The sequence below is a fragment of the Corvus cornix genome, chromosome 8 (assembly GCF_000738735.6).
Source record: "Corvus cornix cornix isolate S_Up_H32 chromosome 8, ASM73873v5, whole genome shotgun sequence".
NCBI lineage: Eukaryota > Metazoa > Chordata > Aves > Passeriformes > Corvidae > Corvus > Corvus cornix.
In genome coordinates, this window is record NC_046338.1 from 16,552,431 (window position 1) to 16,566,458 (window position 14,028).

A 14,028-nucleotide genomic window follows, 5' to 3' on the forward strand; every position below is an offset into this window, starting at 1 on the left:
GCTAAGAGAAAACATTCAGAAATCAACATGGTCTAGCACTACATCACATTTAAATGGATTCTATCCTGTTGCAGCACAATAGCTCTCAAGAAATAAAGGTGCCTTAACTTACAATCACTTCCAGCTTTCCTTGGACATCATGAGACTTGATAACCCAATTGACAGACTTTCTACACTTGAGGATAAGAACGACATCTCTGACAAGTCTGGCGCCTGGTTGAGATGGTTTAATGTCAACGATTATATCCACCTGGAGAGCACTGTATGTGGAAAATAGAAAGTTAGAACAGAATGCCAGAAATTTTCAGCTATCAACCTTCTTCCAATCCATCATGTTTCCACTGTCTGGCCAGCTGATTAAAATGCTGGATATTATCCCAGGCAACACAACATGTGCAAAACAGATTGTTATTCCATATACACTTAAGTGATTTTGCATAACAATAGAAACAAGTACTTTTTAGACAAAAAATATTTCTGTCTCTTATTTACAAGAAGTGTGCTACTCAATTCACCTATTATTTAGTGCAGGTAAGTTATATGACTAGCAGGTTGCTTTCTAAAGTAAACATAATTTTCTTATTTCACTGTGACAGTGCCTAAATATAACTGCTTCAGTTTTCTCTGGCTATAACTGTATTAAAACTTAAAATAATACCTAAAAAAAAAATCAAAAAGACAAGCAGGTTAACACACGTGCACAAAAAACCCAACCCAAACCACAAGAACTATATTGGCGGGTGTCTCTGCCTAAACAGTTAAATTGTGGAATTACTTTGCCTAAGATCTTGCATGCTTTGAGGAATTAAGAAGTGTATTCAGTTTCCAATACTTCTGGATATATACTTACTTTAAAAATAAAAAAAACCCCAGATGTCCAGCCTACTGCTTGCTGGAAAATAGATGAAAACTATCCAGATTTTCAAGACCTCAGTAAAGTAAGTAAAGCAAATGGGTTCTTACCCATCAATAACATCTCATCATGCAAAATACCAATTCAACAGAAAAACCTATACTTCCAGATCATCTTATGGGGCCATACATTACAAGAATGTGCTCATCCCCAAGTAATAGGTTCCAACTAATATGCTGCACTGAGACTTAGTGTATCTGGAGACCTTTGTTCACTCTCCTGCAGTTTTACACATGCCCAGCTCGGCTTCTCTATGTTTCTTTGGGGATTTAAACTTTGTAAAGATAGCTGTATATAACACATAAAACTAAGAACAAAGTAACTTAGTACCTTTTTTTTTTACTTCTAATAGCAAAATATTTAAACCTTTTGCAGGGTTATCATCTGAAAAGCAAATTCCTATTGTACTAACATCCAAAGCCAAAAGCTTGGAACCCGGACTGTCATTGTGTAACACTACAAGGGACTTGGAATGATGCTGAGATTATCATCAGCTCTGTTCAGGATGGGGCTGCATCATCATTTGGGGCTACCTACTCCACTTCCAGTACATCTCAGCACTTTCTTACTATTCCCAGGTTGCTAGGCAAGAAAATTATCAGGCTCTGGGTTCAACATCTTGCAGTGAGAATTATCCTTTTCACAAAAACACCTCCTCCCACCTCCATTTCCCGTGTGATTTTCTCATTAGGGATAGGATATGCTCATGTGTAGCTGCACGAGGAGCAGAACTGGACAATGCCAGATATCCAGTGTCAGCAGTAAGCAGACAGGATTTTAATTCTACCTTATCTCTGATGAAATTGTAACCATCTAAGTTTCATAGCAAATTTCTGTTCTAGCAATCATACTTGGCACTTAGGAAGAGGTTTTCGAAGTATGACTATCTGAAGCAAACCCCACCCGTATTCTCCCACTGAGATCTAGGCAAGACCAGCAAAGGATGAGTATTTTAAATGTTTTACCTCCCAAAGGTACCTTTGACAATTTAGATAATCCTTATAACATGTACAGAGAGTTACTTTTCCTAACCAGTAGTTACAAAGTTTTTTGGTCAGTGCACCACTGTCAACCCTTAACATTTCTCGTAATTATCAAACTACCCCTTAAACTCAACTGGAAACTTGACAGAAAATACCAGTGTGAATCTTCAGAGCAACTGTGGAACACTAACCACAGACCACAGACTTGCAACCTCTGGACACTGTTTGGGAGCCACTGTCCAAGGCTTTGCTGCCAGTCATCCCCACCTGTGACAGGTCAAGATTACTTTCAACCTCTCTCACCTCCTCACACAGTGGTCTAACCTTAAACCCTCTTGGTCAGATACTGCCCTTACTGATATTCCCTTATTCACCTTATCCTTGGAAAAATGTGATTGACTGAGCAAGAAGGGGAGCAGTATGTAGTCCATAAAAGCTGTGCTTTGCAGTCTTGTCTAGAAAAATCTTGTGATTATGAAGCAGAATTCAAAATCTTTACATACTGAAGAACCAACTTCTATTTAAGGCAAAGCACAAAAGCCCAAGATTTTCTTGAAATTATGAAATGGCTACTTTCAGTTGATTTTTATTAGACAAATAAAATTCTTAGTTATTATTTCAAACAGTTTTAGTCTGTTTAGACGATACTTTACCTGTTAGGATTGGAATTTGGAGTGCTTAGTTCAATGATATGAACTTCTCTTTCTTGGACTAGGTTAGACATAAGGCACCCCTCTGCTGGTTTCGGTTGTAGATATCCCGCAAGGTAATTTAAAGAGAGAAAATTCTTTTTTATGTTGCACGAGGGAGGAAAAACCTGATCTGGAGGGGGGGAAAAAGAAAGCATATGCACCTTTAAACACAGATGTCAGCTTAGATGTACACACATACCACATCAACATCAGTGTGGCACTATAGTGCCGAAAGGTGAATCTACCATCTATTATAAGCACATGTGACCAATCATCATATTGAAAGGGAGATCACTGTTGCAAGAATACATCACCTTTCTGATATAAAATATATACTTCTAAACTGAATAGTTACTATTTATGGATTTAAACATTTAATGAAAGAAAATCCCCACAAAGAGATATTTGAAAACAATTCTGAAGGAAAATATGTGAAAACTTTTCAAAATTAATAAAATACATTCAATTTGTTCCTTGCACCTTCAAAAGCAATTTCTTTCTTTTGCGTTTTACTCAGAGATAACTTTTGGAATCCACTCCTTCTCCCTGTGGAAAATGTTTTATTCTTGTTATTATGAACTTACCATTTTCTAAATACTACAGAAAGTACTTTCCATTTCCTTACTCAATATATTTCCTATATATTGTGTAGTTGCTGTCAGTGTTGTCTAGAAATACTGCATTTCTCTTGCACACGGAAAATTAAAACCAGCAAGATAATTACGGAATCAGTTGATCCAAAGTCTGATCATAATATCCATAGCTGAAATGATGAAATTCCAGCATAACTATTCAATCTCTCTTTTGGTTTTAACTGCCTAGCTGAACATGAGCATTTTGAAATCACAGAATATACTGAGTTGGAAGGGACACCATAAGGATCATCAAGTCCAACTCTTGGCCCTGCACAGGACACCCCAAAAGTCACTCCATGTGTCAGAGCACTGTCCAAAATCTTCTGGACCTCTGTCAGGCTGGTGCTGTGAGCACTTCCCTGGGGAGCCTGTTCCAGTGCCCAACCACCCTTTGAGTGAAGAGCCACTAGTGTACAATGCAAACCATAAAAAACAGCCACTTGGTATAAAGTTCTCATGCACAGCCTACATTGCTGTACCCCAAGAAACAGTATTTCCTGTAAAAATACTGAAAATAAACTGAAAATCAGGAACACTTTGAATTTCTGAGATAGCTTGACATATGAATTGTCATAATACATAGAAGGACTAAGTACCATGTTCAAACACGTGAAGTCCTGTAAGAATACAATTCCACATGGCTGGGTCTTTGACCATTGCTTTACAAGAAAGACTTTTCCTATTAAGGTCAGTAGTAAGACACAAAAAAAAACAAAGAACAAACAAAAAAACCCCAAACAAATGACAAAAAACCCCACAAAAAAGCCCCCAAAAAAAAAACAAACCCCAAAAACCCAAAAAACAAGCAAACAAAAAAACCCAAACAAACAAAAAAAACTCCCAAAAGAAAATAAATCAAATAACATGCACTGTGAAAACAAAACTGTGAACAAACTCTTAAAAGCTGTCATGCACTCTATAAATGAGAACTGAAATGTCACCTCTGAAGTGCATTTGTGTGTGCTACACAACTTTGTAGGAAAACCAGAGACTCCTGTGACCCTGGTCTCTGCAGAAACAATTAGGGGAGTTTCTTCTCCTGATCTTATACAGAGTAGCCTTTGAACATTAACCCTGTTGTCTCCCCTACAGAAGCTACTAAAGCTGTATAAAGCTGTAACTATTCATACTGCCCAAGCAAAGCACTTCTCTAGCATCTGGTATGTACCCTGCCAGATTAGCCTTGAATGCAGCTGCAGTTCTGCCAGCTCCTCCCACAACAGCACAGAATGGAAAATGATTCCAAATGGTCTATGCTGAGCTTGAATTTTTAAATATATATAAATATATACACACACAGAGACACTAGGTATTTGCTTCTTAACTGCTGTACAACATGATTCAGGCCATAAAATAACAGTTCTGGAGTAGTTTGTGGGTAATTACCACACATGCTATCATTTGCCATTGCAAAGAACTCAGTTCTTGCTCCTGGCACTTCCATTAGGCCTCTGGAGCTCTCCAGAACTGCTGCTCTTGCTGCCAGAAGCACGGACACTCCCCAGCCAGGGCCTCCACTCGATAGCATGCTTTTCCTCTGCAGCAAATTCTAACTCTGTCACGGGCTAGTTGACATACACACCAAAATGCATTTACTTTCATCCACACCAGTTACCAAAATCGGGCTGGAGTAGAAAAGAAAAGGGGATCCATTTCATCTTTCTCTGCTCACTACACACCTCTTCTTTCTTAGTTTCAGGGCTGTCTACTTACTTTGGAAAGGGACTGCAGGTGTCTGCAATTAATTAAAAACACTACCACACCAGCCAAGAAGCAGTCAGTTTATGGATTCTGTGCCTCTCTAATCTCCCCAGACTCCCAATATGGAATCAGACGTGAGGTTTGCAGGCAACACCCTCAGCAGAGGCTCTCTGGCCAGCAGGCCGGGGTGCTGAGGGCCCTGCTGGCCAGAAAGCAGCAGAGCTGTGAGCAGTGGCCGGCAGCCACTCTCTCCTTTGCCGAGTGCCAGGCTGCCTGGCTGGAGACAGAGGATTGCACACCAGGATCTGTAGTTTCTGTGTGCAGCACTTCTATTTTACTGATGAGGACAGACACTGTCTGCTCTATTCTGCACAAATTAGGTGTCATCCACAGGTTCTTGGCTAAAAGTTGAATATCCAAGCTTAACATCATCCTGAGGAGGTTTTTGTGCAAATGAGCACTGTTAATCAAGTGTCACTCTCCAAGACAGGCACCCTGGGCAGCAGCAGCTGGATTCAGCAATAAAAATCCCATCCAAGCAGAGCTTGCCTTTCAAAGTCTGAGCTGGGGATAAACAAGGTGTTTGGAATTTTCTTTGGGCACTCTGATGGCAGGGCTTATTCATGTGTATTTCGCAGTTTGCCAGCCCTTAGCACAACAGAATCAGAACCTTTACTGGTATTTAATGGCAAGACAGAATTGGGATCAGGGAAGGGCCTACAGGAGTCTCAAGAGGGAGGATGCAAACTCTAGGCAGTACTCCTCCTGCAGCAGGACACACAGCTAAGCCAGACACAATGCGACCATGTACAAGCATTAAACAAAGCAAGCATGGCATGCAGGATATGTGCACTGGTGTGTACTGGCTATAAATTCAGAGTCAGGACTGATGGCTTCAGCTTCTGCCAGGACAGAAGCACAGTGTTACCATCTGTAAATAGACTGTACATCTTCCAGTTTAGTTACTGGTATGGCTGACTAATTTTTTTCTTATTTATCTAAGAAATGTGTTGAAATTAGTGTCCCTCCAGGCTAGCACATTTGCCCTGGATTTACACTGATGCATTAGGTAACATTTAGCTAACTGATAGGACTTCCTGCCTTGTTCAATCATGTCTTATGAAACCATGAGGAATTAAACTGACTTCTGCTGAAAAACATGTACCAAGACCACTTTCACCATGAGCACTCCTGCTTTCTAGAATCTGACAGTGATTATCTGTCATCTGAATTATCTGAATCTGACAGTCACTCTGCCATCTCCTTCATTACACAAATCAAGGCAAGAACAAGTACCCCACTTCTTGTGCCCCTTTCTTCCACACCCCCATTCTGGCCCCTTAAAGCTCTTGCTGTGACCACCATCCCTGTAGTATTTGATCAGCCACTCTTTCGAATCAACAGGATTCAGATGCACTTGGCCCTGATCCAGTTTGCTAGTGCTCTCAGCTGCCTTTCATTTGCAGTTTCAAAAGTGACTTCAGAGACCCAAAGCATCAGAAGCAGCTTTATTCTATGAAAGATCAGTGTTCTTTCTGTCCTTTGGCTTGCATTTTCTGTTTGCTGTATTCAGCTATAGCCTACACTTCTAAAATGTTACATCTTCCAGTTTCAGATTTGTCTAACTTGAGTGAAACTGGAATGTGGACAGTTATACGGACACAGCAATTAAATTCTGTATCAGCCACATAGCAAGGAACTATTTGTATGACCACCTATAGATTATGAGTAATACTAGCAGTGATTCACAGACTGTCAGCTGAGGGTACCTTACAAAAATGCTCAAGGAGTGTAAGTTTTGTATGAAAAGCCTAAAATGTACATCACTGTATGCTGTGGTTTGTGAAATCCAGGGATTCTACTGTTCACTCTGCAGAGAAGCAGACCAGCACCACATCCCACGTGAGTTTCACAGAACTCCTCACATGACTGCTGCAGTTCAAGAACTGACCCTCTCCCCACCCCTGAACACATGCATAACCCCCACACATACATGCATATTCATTCTTCTGCCAAGAACTTAAATCAAAATCCAATACGGTTACAGCTGAGCTAGTTTGTAGGAGCCTTCTCAGAAACTGTCTATTTTGGTTGCCTGCCAAGTTCCATTTTGTGTACTTACTCCAAATTAAATTGTGTTTTAGTGCATTCTAAAGATGATGCAAAACTCTCCTCTTTAGCCTCCTGGTTTGACTGGAGATGTGCAAATCAAACAACAGAATTTTATCTGGTTTTTTCAACGTACCTAATTAAATATTTGTCTCTGCAATGCAGAGACCACTACTCCCATGTATATATTCCAAGAGCACTTTAATAAGCTAATAACTATATTTCTGAATGATTTTCTGGCATTAGAATCCAAGACTGGTGCCAAGTAAAACAAAAAAAAAAAAAAAAAAAAAAAAAAAAAAAAAAAAAAAAAAAACCAAAAAATCACACAGGGGAATCCTCTACAAATTTGGCAGGATTTGGATACAACTAACTCAGGCATGTTCTGATTTTGGGGGGCAAGGCTCATACGTCAGGAAATCAAATGATCAGATACAGGTGGTTAGGAAAGAATGTTTTCTCCACAGAAGGCTTTCAGTTGTTGGGGTTTTTTTCTGTAACCAACTAGTTCAGCTGTTTGGGAGTTTCTACAGAGATATTGCTGCAGAGAATCATACAGTTATGTTGTTCCAACATTGCTCAGCTATGGAGCTAAAGCCTGAACCCTATCCCAATATGGGCCTGTGAAGTCTCTGAGGAGCTGGAGTCCTCTCCCACCTGCACTAGGCCACCTGAAGAATTTGGCATGTGGCTCACAGGGACAGGAAATCTTTCTCCTTGGGATGAAAATGCATAAGGACAGACTGAAGCAACTTATTTTGGTGAGGAAACCAATCATTCTTTGCCCAAAGAAGCCTAAGTCCTTATACAAGCAAATACTGGGAGGGGGGAAACATAACTCGGGTCTTTCTAGAAATTCCCCCCTACTTCAAGTTCTCCACTTCAGTTCTTCAGAAGAATGCACCCAAACAATCACCATGAGTAGCTGATTCTGTTTAAAAGGCAAAGTTTGACTCTTGTAAGATTCTGAGCAATTGCATCCACATGTATGAGCATAAAGTTATGGCACCAGAATCCATTAAAAGCTGCCTAAACCCAAGGTCTGTACTTTAGGCTTGCTCTTGTTTCTCTGCCTTCCCCTTTCGTATCTCTTGGAAAACAAGAGGTATGTTTAAAAATTAAAACAAGTGAAATATAAGCAAGACTTATTCTCAGTATCTAAAACTGTCTATGAATTCTGTTGGTTTTGGTTTGGTTTACCTTCTCCTACTTTAATATAGATGTTTCTTGATATTTTAAGTTCAGTGAAAGATGTTACTGCTCCATATTCCTTCTGGGCCCACTGTAGGAGGTGTTCATTTTTCTCAGGAAAAAACTTTTCTTCTGTTTCTGCTGACAAGGAGAAGTTTCCCTTCTCAAACTGAACGACAGAACCTAAAGACACCTGATGGGAATAAAAACATATTTTTAATGTGGTACGTTTATCCACACAGACATGTAGCATATTTAAGCAATGTAATCTGTCACACCCAAATGCAGTGACTGAAGGTGATTATGGTTTATTTCCAACAATACCTAAATGTTGCATGTTTTAACATCTGCATAATGATTCCTTTTTCAGAGGGTTTTTAAAAAATGAAGTGGCCATCAGGACAGGTGAGATGCACATGGCAGCTGAGTAACAGCAGTCTCTGAGCCACTCTCCAAAAACTGTACTGCTGCAGAAGTGGAACTACAGTGCTGCAAGGGGAGATAAGCTGTGGGGGCAAAGGGAGGGAGAGAGTAAGAACAGGATGGTCTGAAAAAATTAAGGCAGATAAGAATGTGAAGCACAATAAAAGTGGGAACTACTGAAGTAACTCTCAAATCAGAAAGAACATGAGTCCAAGCTCAGTGACATACAAAGGCCAGCCCAGAAATAGAATGTACGGAAAGAGAAAGGCTAAGAGAAAGTGAAGGTATTTACTGTTGCTTTATTTACAGAAAGTGAGGAAATACTTTAGTTTAATACATAAGGCAGATGAGTTATATACATCTTTTGAAATATTCTTAAAACCAGGTTACATTAACTGAGGTCTTGAATGGAAAGACTAAAATGCAATTTAAAATCGTGAAAATGGAAAAACAGTACATAGAAGTGTAACAGGTTCTGCAGGAAAGCCAAAGATTTTCAAATACATCTTCACTGGAGTGGCAATAGCATCATTCAGACAGAAGTTTGCAGAGGGTCAGACTCTCTTTCAGATTGCAACCTGCTTCAACTTGTGTTGGTCTTGAGAGATAAACAAGTCATTCCAGATTTACTACAATGCAACATCATCCCAACAGCAACCTTGTGACTTGCCTGTCCCTGCAGATGGATGTAGCCAACACTTCCAGGACATTTGTCAGCTCTCGAGAGGTCCCTACAGGAAGTGGTGGAAGAGCAGCATTCCTTCATTTACCCAACCCATCCATACACTTCACTGTCTCTTCCTTCAAGGTGCTCAAGGACTGGAACCCGCATGCCCTGCCCAGGCCGGTCCTTCAATGAACACTTTCACTAAGATCTAAATACCAGTCAAGAAGAATATGTACTTGAGTGAAAGCACAGCAAGATTAACAAGCTTTCAGGTGTGAAAGCATCAGTGAAGATTTTTTTGGACATACCCCTGTAGTTTGTTCAGATACAACACACAGCCCCTACTTCCAGGCCACTGCAGTAGCCAAGGTTTCATGGAAGTTTCCATCTTCTGTTGTCCTCCAAGCACCCCAGGAAGAAGTCTGAGTCACCCAGTTGTTCTCCTGCCCCTTCCCTTTTCACATCTTTCTACTAACCCAGACTTCTGTGGTGGAAAAAAAGCGTATTTTTTTACCCAACTGAGAAGCCAAAACTACTGATAACTTAAAGAGGGGAAAATACATCATAAAAATACATCATAACAATTTCTGTCCAGAGCATTATTTACACATAAGTATCTCTCAACGTAATTATTTTACACAGATTATCTGAAGTCAGTTTCCAATTACAGAAATTAACTAATGGCAATTGACTATTACCTTCCTTGGAGCTATTGTTGCCAGCACTATTTCAGGGTGATACATACCAAATTGTTTGGCACTTACAAATATTTGTCAAAATAAATACATAAATTACATCCTTTGGCACATGAAAAGAAATTCCAAATTCTTCCCTGTGTTGCTAGCTATAATGCCAGCATTTATTATGCACATATCATATATTCTCCTCTACGAGAAGGCACAGGCAATTCAGAGTCCAATTTGACCAGACCTGTCACAAAAACCAGCTTAGGAATCCTTTTACCAGAATAGTTTTCAAAGTTTAAACTAACATCTGTTTCAATTCTGAATAATCTTTCTTATTTGTTTTCAAATGACTATCATAAAATGCTTCCTTTGAATGAAAAAAGTCTGTATTATTCAGTGTAACACAGACTACACCACATTCTCTCAATATTCTCAAATAAGGAAGCTAAGTCTGCCATTAGAGGTAACCCAGTACTAGGAAAAGAGAGGAACCAGTTATCTCTATAAAGAATTTCGCAAATCGCACTCACTTTGTACTTTCAGACTTAGAAGCAGCTATGCCACAGACTGATTTCATGGAGCATCTCTATGATACTCCTAACACTCCAAATTCTGTGCAAATTCCAAGTGTACAGTCTGAGGGGATGACAGTGACACAGCACAAGCCAGGTCATGCCAGACTGCGTACAGAGCACCTCTTAGCAATGCTGGCTTTTGTATCAGAGACATGTGGGACATTTTCATAGACCTTTGGCCTAACTAGAAAAATCTCCCATGAATGAAATTTGCAGGATTTAAGGACTTAACCAGTGATTATTTTGCAGGAATACTGAATAGATGTTGGCATTTCACCCTCAGAGACAAACAGTTTATCCAGTAAGTACAGTAGTTGGTTTTCATTTACACATTGTTTCCAGTACTTTTTTTATGGTCAGCATCAGGGCAAAGCAGCATCAGCGTGTCTTTTTAAACATTTCAGGACAGCATGAGAGAAAATATTATTCCTTCTAACAACCAAAGAAATGCGTTGCCTTGCAATAATACATTTTTGCTGTATTTTTCATTTGAGATAGTTAAATGTATGCTAACACAACAGCTGTCTTCCCTCAGAATACACTTGGCTTTTCATTATTACTAATTAAAACTTGAAAACCTTTTTTATCATCCTGCATCATGACAAATGTCTTCCTGAGGGACAGATCCTATCAAAGTTACCAAGTTCTGTAAGAGAGGAACTGACAGACAGAAAGCAGAGCAACTAAGAAGTCTGGCACAAGCATCCTCACTAAGTGATCATACAGTAAACATCTTTAAATAAACATGAAGCTTATCATATTTATTTTTTTCAATCACATGCTGAAGTCTATTTGAAATGCTGGTTCCACTAGCCAGGTTTTAGAAAGGACTGCAGAGTTCTGCTGTGCTTGCCAATGTTGGGATTTTTACTACGCAGACCTAAGGCAAGGTTAAGTGAGCCAAGCACGTTATTTATTCTGGAAAGAATTCAGCAGACCCTTCCAAAAAAGGCAACCATCACTGTTTCAACACCTGCCTTGAACATTAACTACTTACTCTTCAGAACAAATCAAAAGCAGCTCTAACATGTGTAGGATAAGCCAAAGCATTAAAGTCAAATAATGTTTTAAATATTTGGGGATACATCAATTTTTATCTGAGCACTAATTATGCATTGATTGAGTGATTAAGAGACTGCTGCTACAGATACTTTTATCTCCTCCCTTCAACTCCTTCAGTGGTTACTTTCTGAGGCTGCAGAGTGGAAAAAGTGCCCCCACGCTATTTCTTCCAGTTGTTGCAAGGACATGAAAAGGGAATGCATCGGAAACATCCTCTGCTGCTGAGTACACCTACATGTCCTGTCACATTTCTGAGGCTAAATGAAGAAACTGGACATGGAAAATCCGTTTGCAAGACCAAAAGATACTGGCCATGGCCACTAACCACAGCAAGCGCCGCAGTTCAAAGGGCTGCTCCTCAGAGGAAATGAGGATCAAGCACAGTATATTGAAAATTTGCTACCAAAACCTGAGTCTTCCATCAAAAAACAAAATGTGTTTAGAAACATACTTTGGTTACATACACTATTACCCTGCTGACCACTGGGGAAAATAGGGCCTGAAATTTTCTTTGCATCATAGCAAGGCAAGGAAACATACACCCTTCATGCTGGGGGGACAGCCTTCATATGTCCCTTAAGAAAAGGTTCCAGTCTGCATAAACTGCCCTTGCAAGGCTGCCATGGTAGTTCAGGACATCAGTTACCTGGCAGAAGTGTAAGAAGTTACTACTCCCCAGAGGAAACAACTCCCAGAACCAAACCTGAGTCATCTCAAATATATACAGTGGTGAGTGTGAATACTGCACACACAAAATAGCACATTCTGTTTCTTATTTCACCTATTTCCTTCTCTCCTTTTAAATGTTTATTGCCTTTTTTTCCCCTTTGAATCTGATCCAGGGGGATCATGCTTTATAACATTTTAAGTATTTAACGTAGTTATAATTCAGAACTCCCAAGTAGGAAACAAGTTCATAATTTAGCCTTGAGAGAGAGAGGTAGACACCTCTGGGACATGACTCAGAATACAAAGTTTAGTGTCCACAGCCACACAGCATGAACCAATCCCTCCTCTCACAACAACAGCTACACCACCACCCATGAAAGGCCTGCCAGCACAAGTGACCAACTAATCGACCCCTAAATCCATGACTGAAGCAAATATAGTAGAAGGAAAAGAAGCAGCATCCTTCATATTTTTATCTGAGGTATGCAGTATCAGACCTGTGGTGGAACATGTAGGAGAGGAGTATATCTGCTCAGAATAAAATTAAAAGACTTCAACCAACTATCAGAGCGGCCTACATGGGGATCAGAGTCAGCTGGTGTTTTTTGATACTGTACTTTTATGTGCTTTCATCCACTTACAGAGGAAAAATAAAGCCATGGATGGAGAAATATCAGGTACTCAAAAAATATATCTTTTGTTGTTAATAAATCCATATACAACATACTATAATCATCAAGAGAACAATTCTCTTCAACAAATAAGAAACACGCTGCTTTTGAAATTACATGCCGCATTTGTGAATCATCAACTTTGCATAGTCCTTACAGCCACAGAGGTGTGATGTTTTCAGACAATGACAAAATTTTTCATTTTCAGTTTAGTGTTCTCAAGACCACATGCAGTCATTAAAAAATTCCACTTACAGTTTTCACATTTTGAAAAAACACACATAAGAGCAGCATTATCTTAATTACATTTTCAATTTTAATTCTACTTCCTAGGAGATGCTCATTTTGGCAGCTACCAAAGATCCTTACATGACCAAGGCCATACAATGTTTTCTCAGGATGAAAGCAGAACCTTATGAGATCAGAGAGCAGACTCCTGCACATCTTTATATAGCTAGAAAAAAAATCCTGGGATTTTCCATCAAAGCTGAATCTGTGTCAAATCAAGTGCAACTTTCAAAACCCCTAAGGAACAGTTACTAGAATGATAAACAAACAAACAAGAAAATCTGTGTAAGGGGGAAATCTGTTCCCAAAGTTTAAGGCTCAGGAGTTTATTAATTGCAGACAGGTAACTGTCCACTCATCTCACATTAATTTAACAACACCTTAATAGACTCAACATAACACTTGTTTGATATGAGCAAAATAAGGTAGCAGAAGCTTTTCCAGGGATTCTGTTTCAAGTTAGAGTCAATTTAGTGGAAGAAGTGAAGGGGAGAATCAAAGCGTATCTATGCAACTGCAGCTATAGTTTCCACTGGAATCAGTGACTCAGTAACACAACCTGTTGTGATTTATTATCTCCACGTCACTAACACCAGGAGTCTGCCAAAATCCACTGCCTGCTTCTGTAAACTTCCACTGGTTAAGCCCCTGTTTACTGAAGCAAACAAAGAAAGGAAGGAGCCATGACCATACAGAAGAGAAAAGACTATCACAGGTGCCTGTTCCAGGTCCTTCAGCCTCCTGCAAGACTGGTTTGGGAATA

The 14,028-nt window shown here is 39.6% G+C and overlaps 1 protein-coding gene across 2 annotated transcripts in view; it reads right to left on the minus strand.

Moving 5' to 3' along the window:
• The window catches only part of TGFBR3 (transforming growth factor beta receptor 3), a 119,047-nt gene that overhangs the window by 29,223 nt on the left and 75,796 nt on the right, over positions 1-14,028 (minus strand). For both annotated transcript variants that reach the window (XM_039555862.1, XM_039555861.1), the window contains exons 5-7: positions 8,234-8,417; positions 2,550-2,718; positions 113-260 (exon numbers count right to left, since the gene is read on the minus strand). In XM_039555862.1, the coding sequence (XP_039411796.1) occupies positions 113-260; positions 2,550-2,718; positions 8,234-8,417 (501 nt within the window). The remainder of the gene's footprint in view (positions 1-112; positions 261-2,549; positions 2,719-8,233; positions 8,418-14,028) is intronic.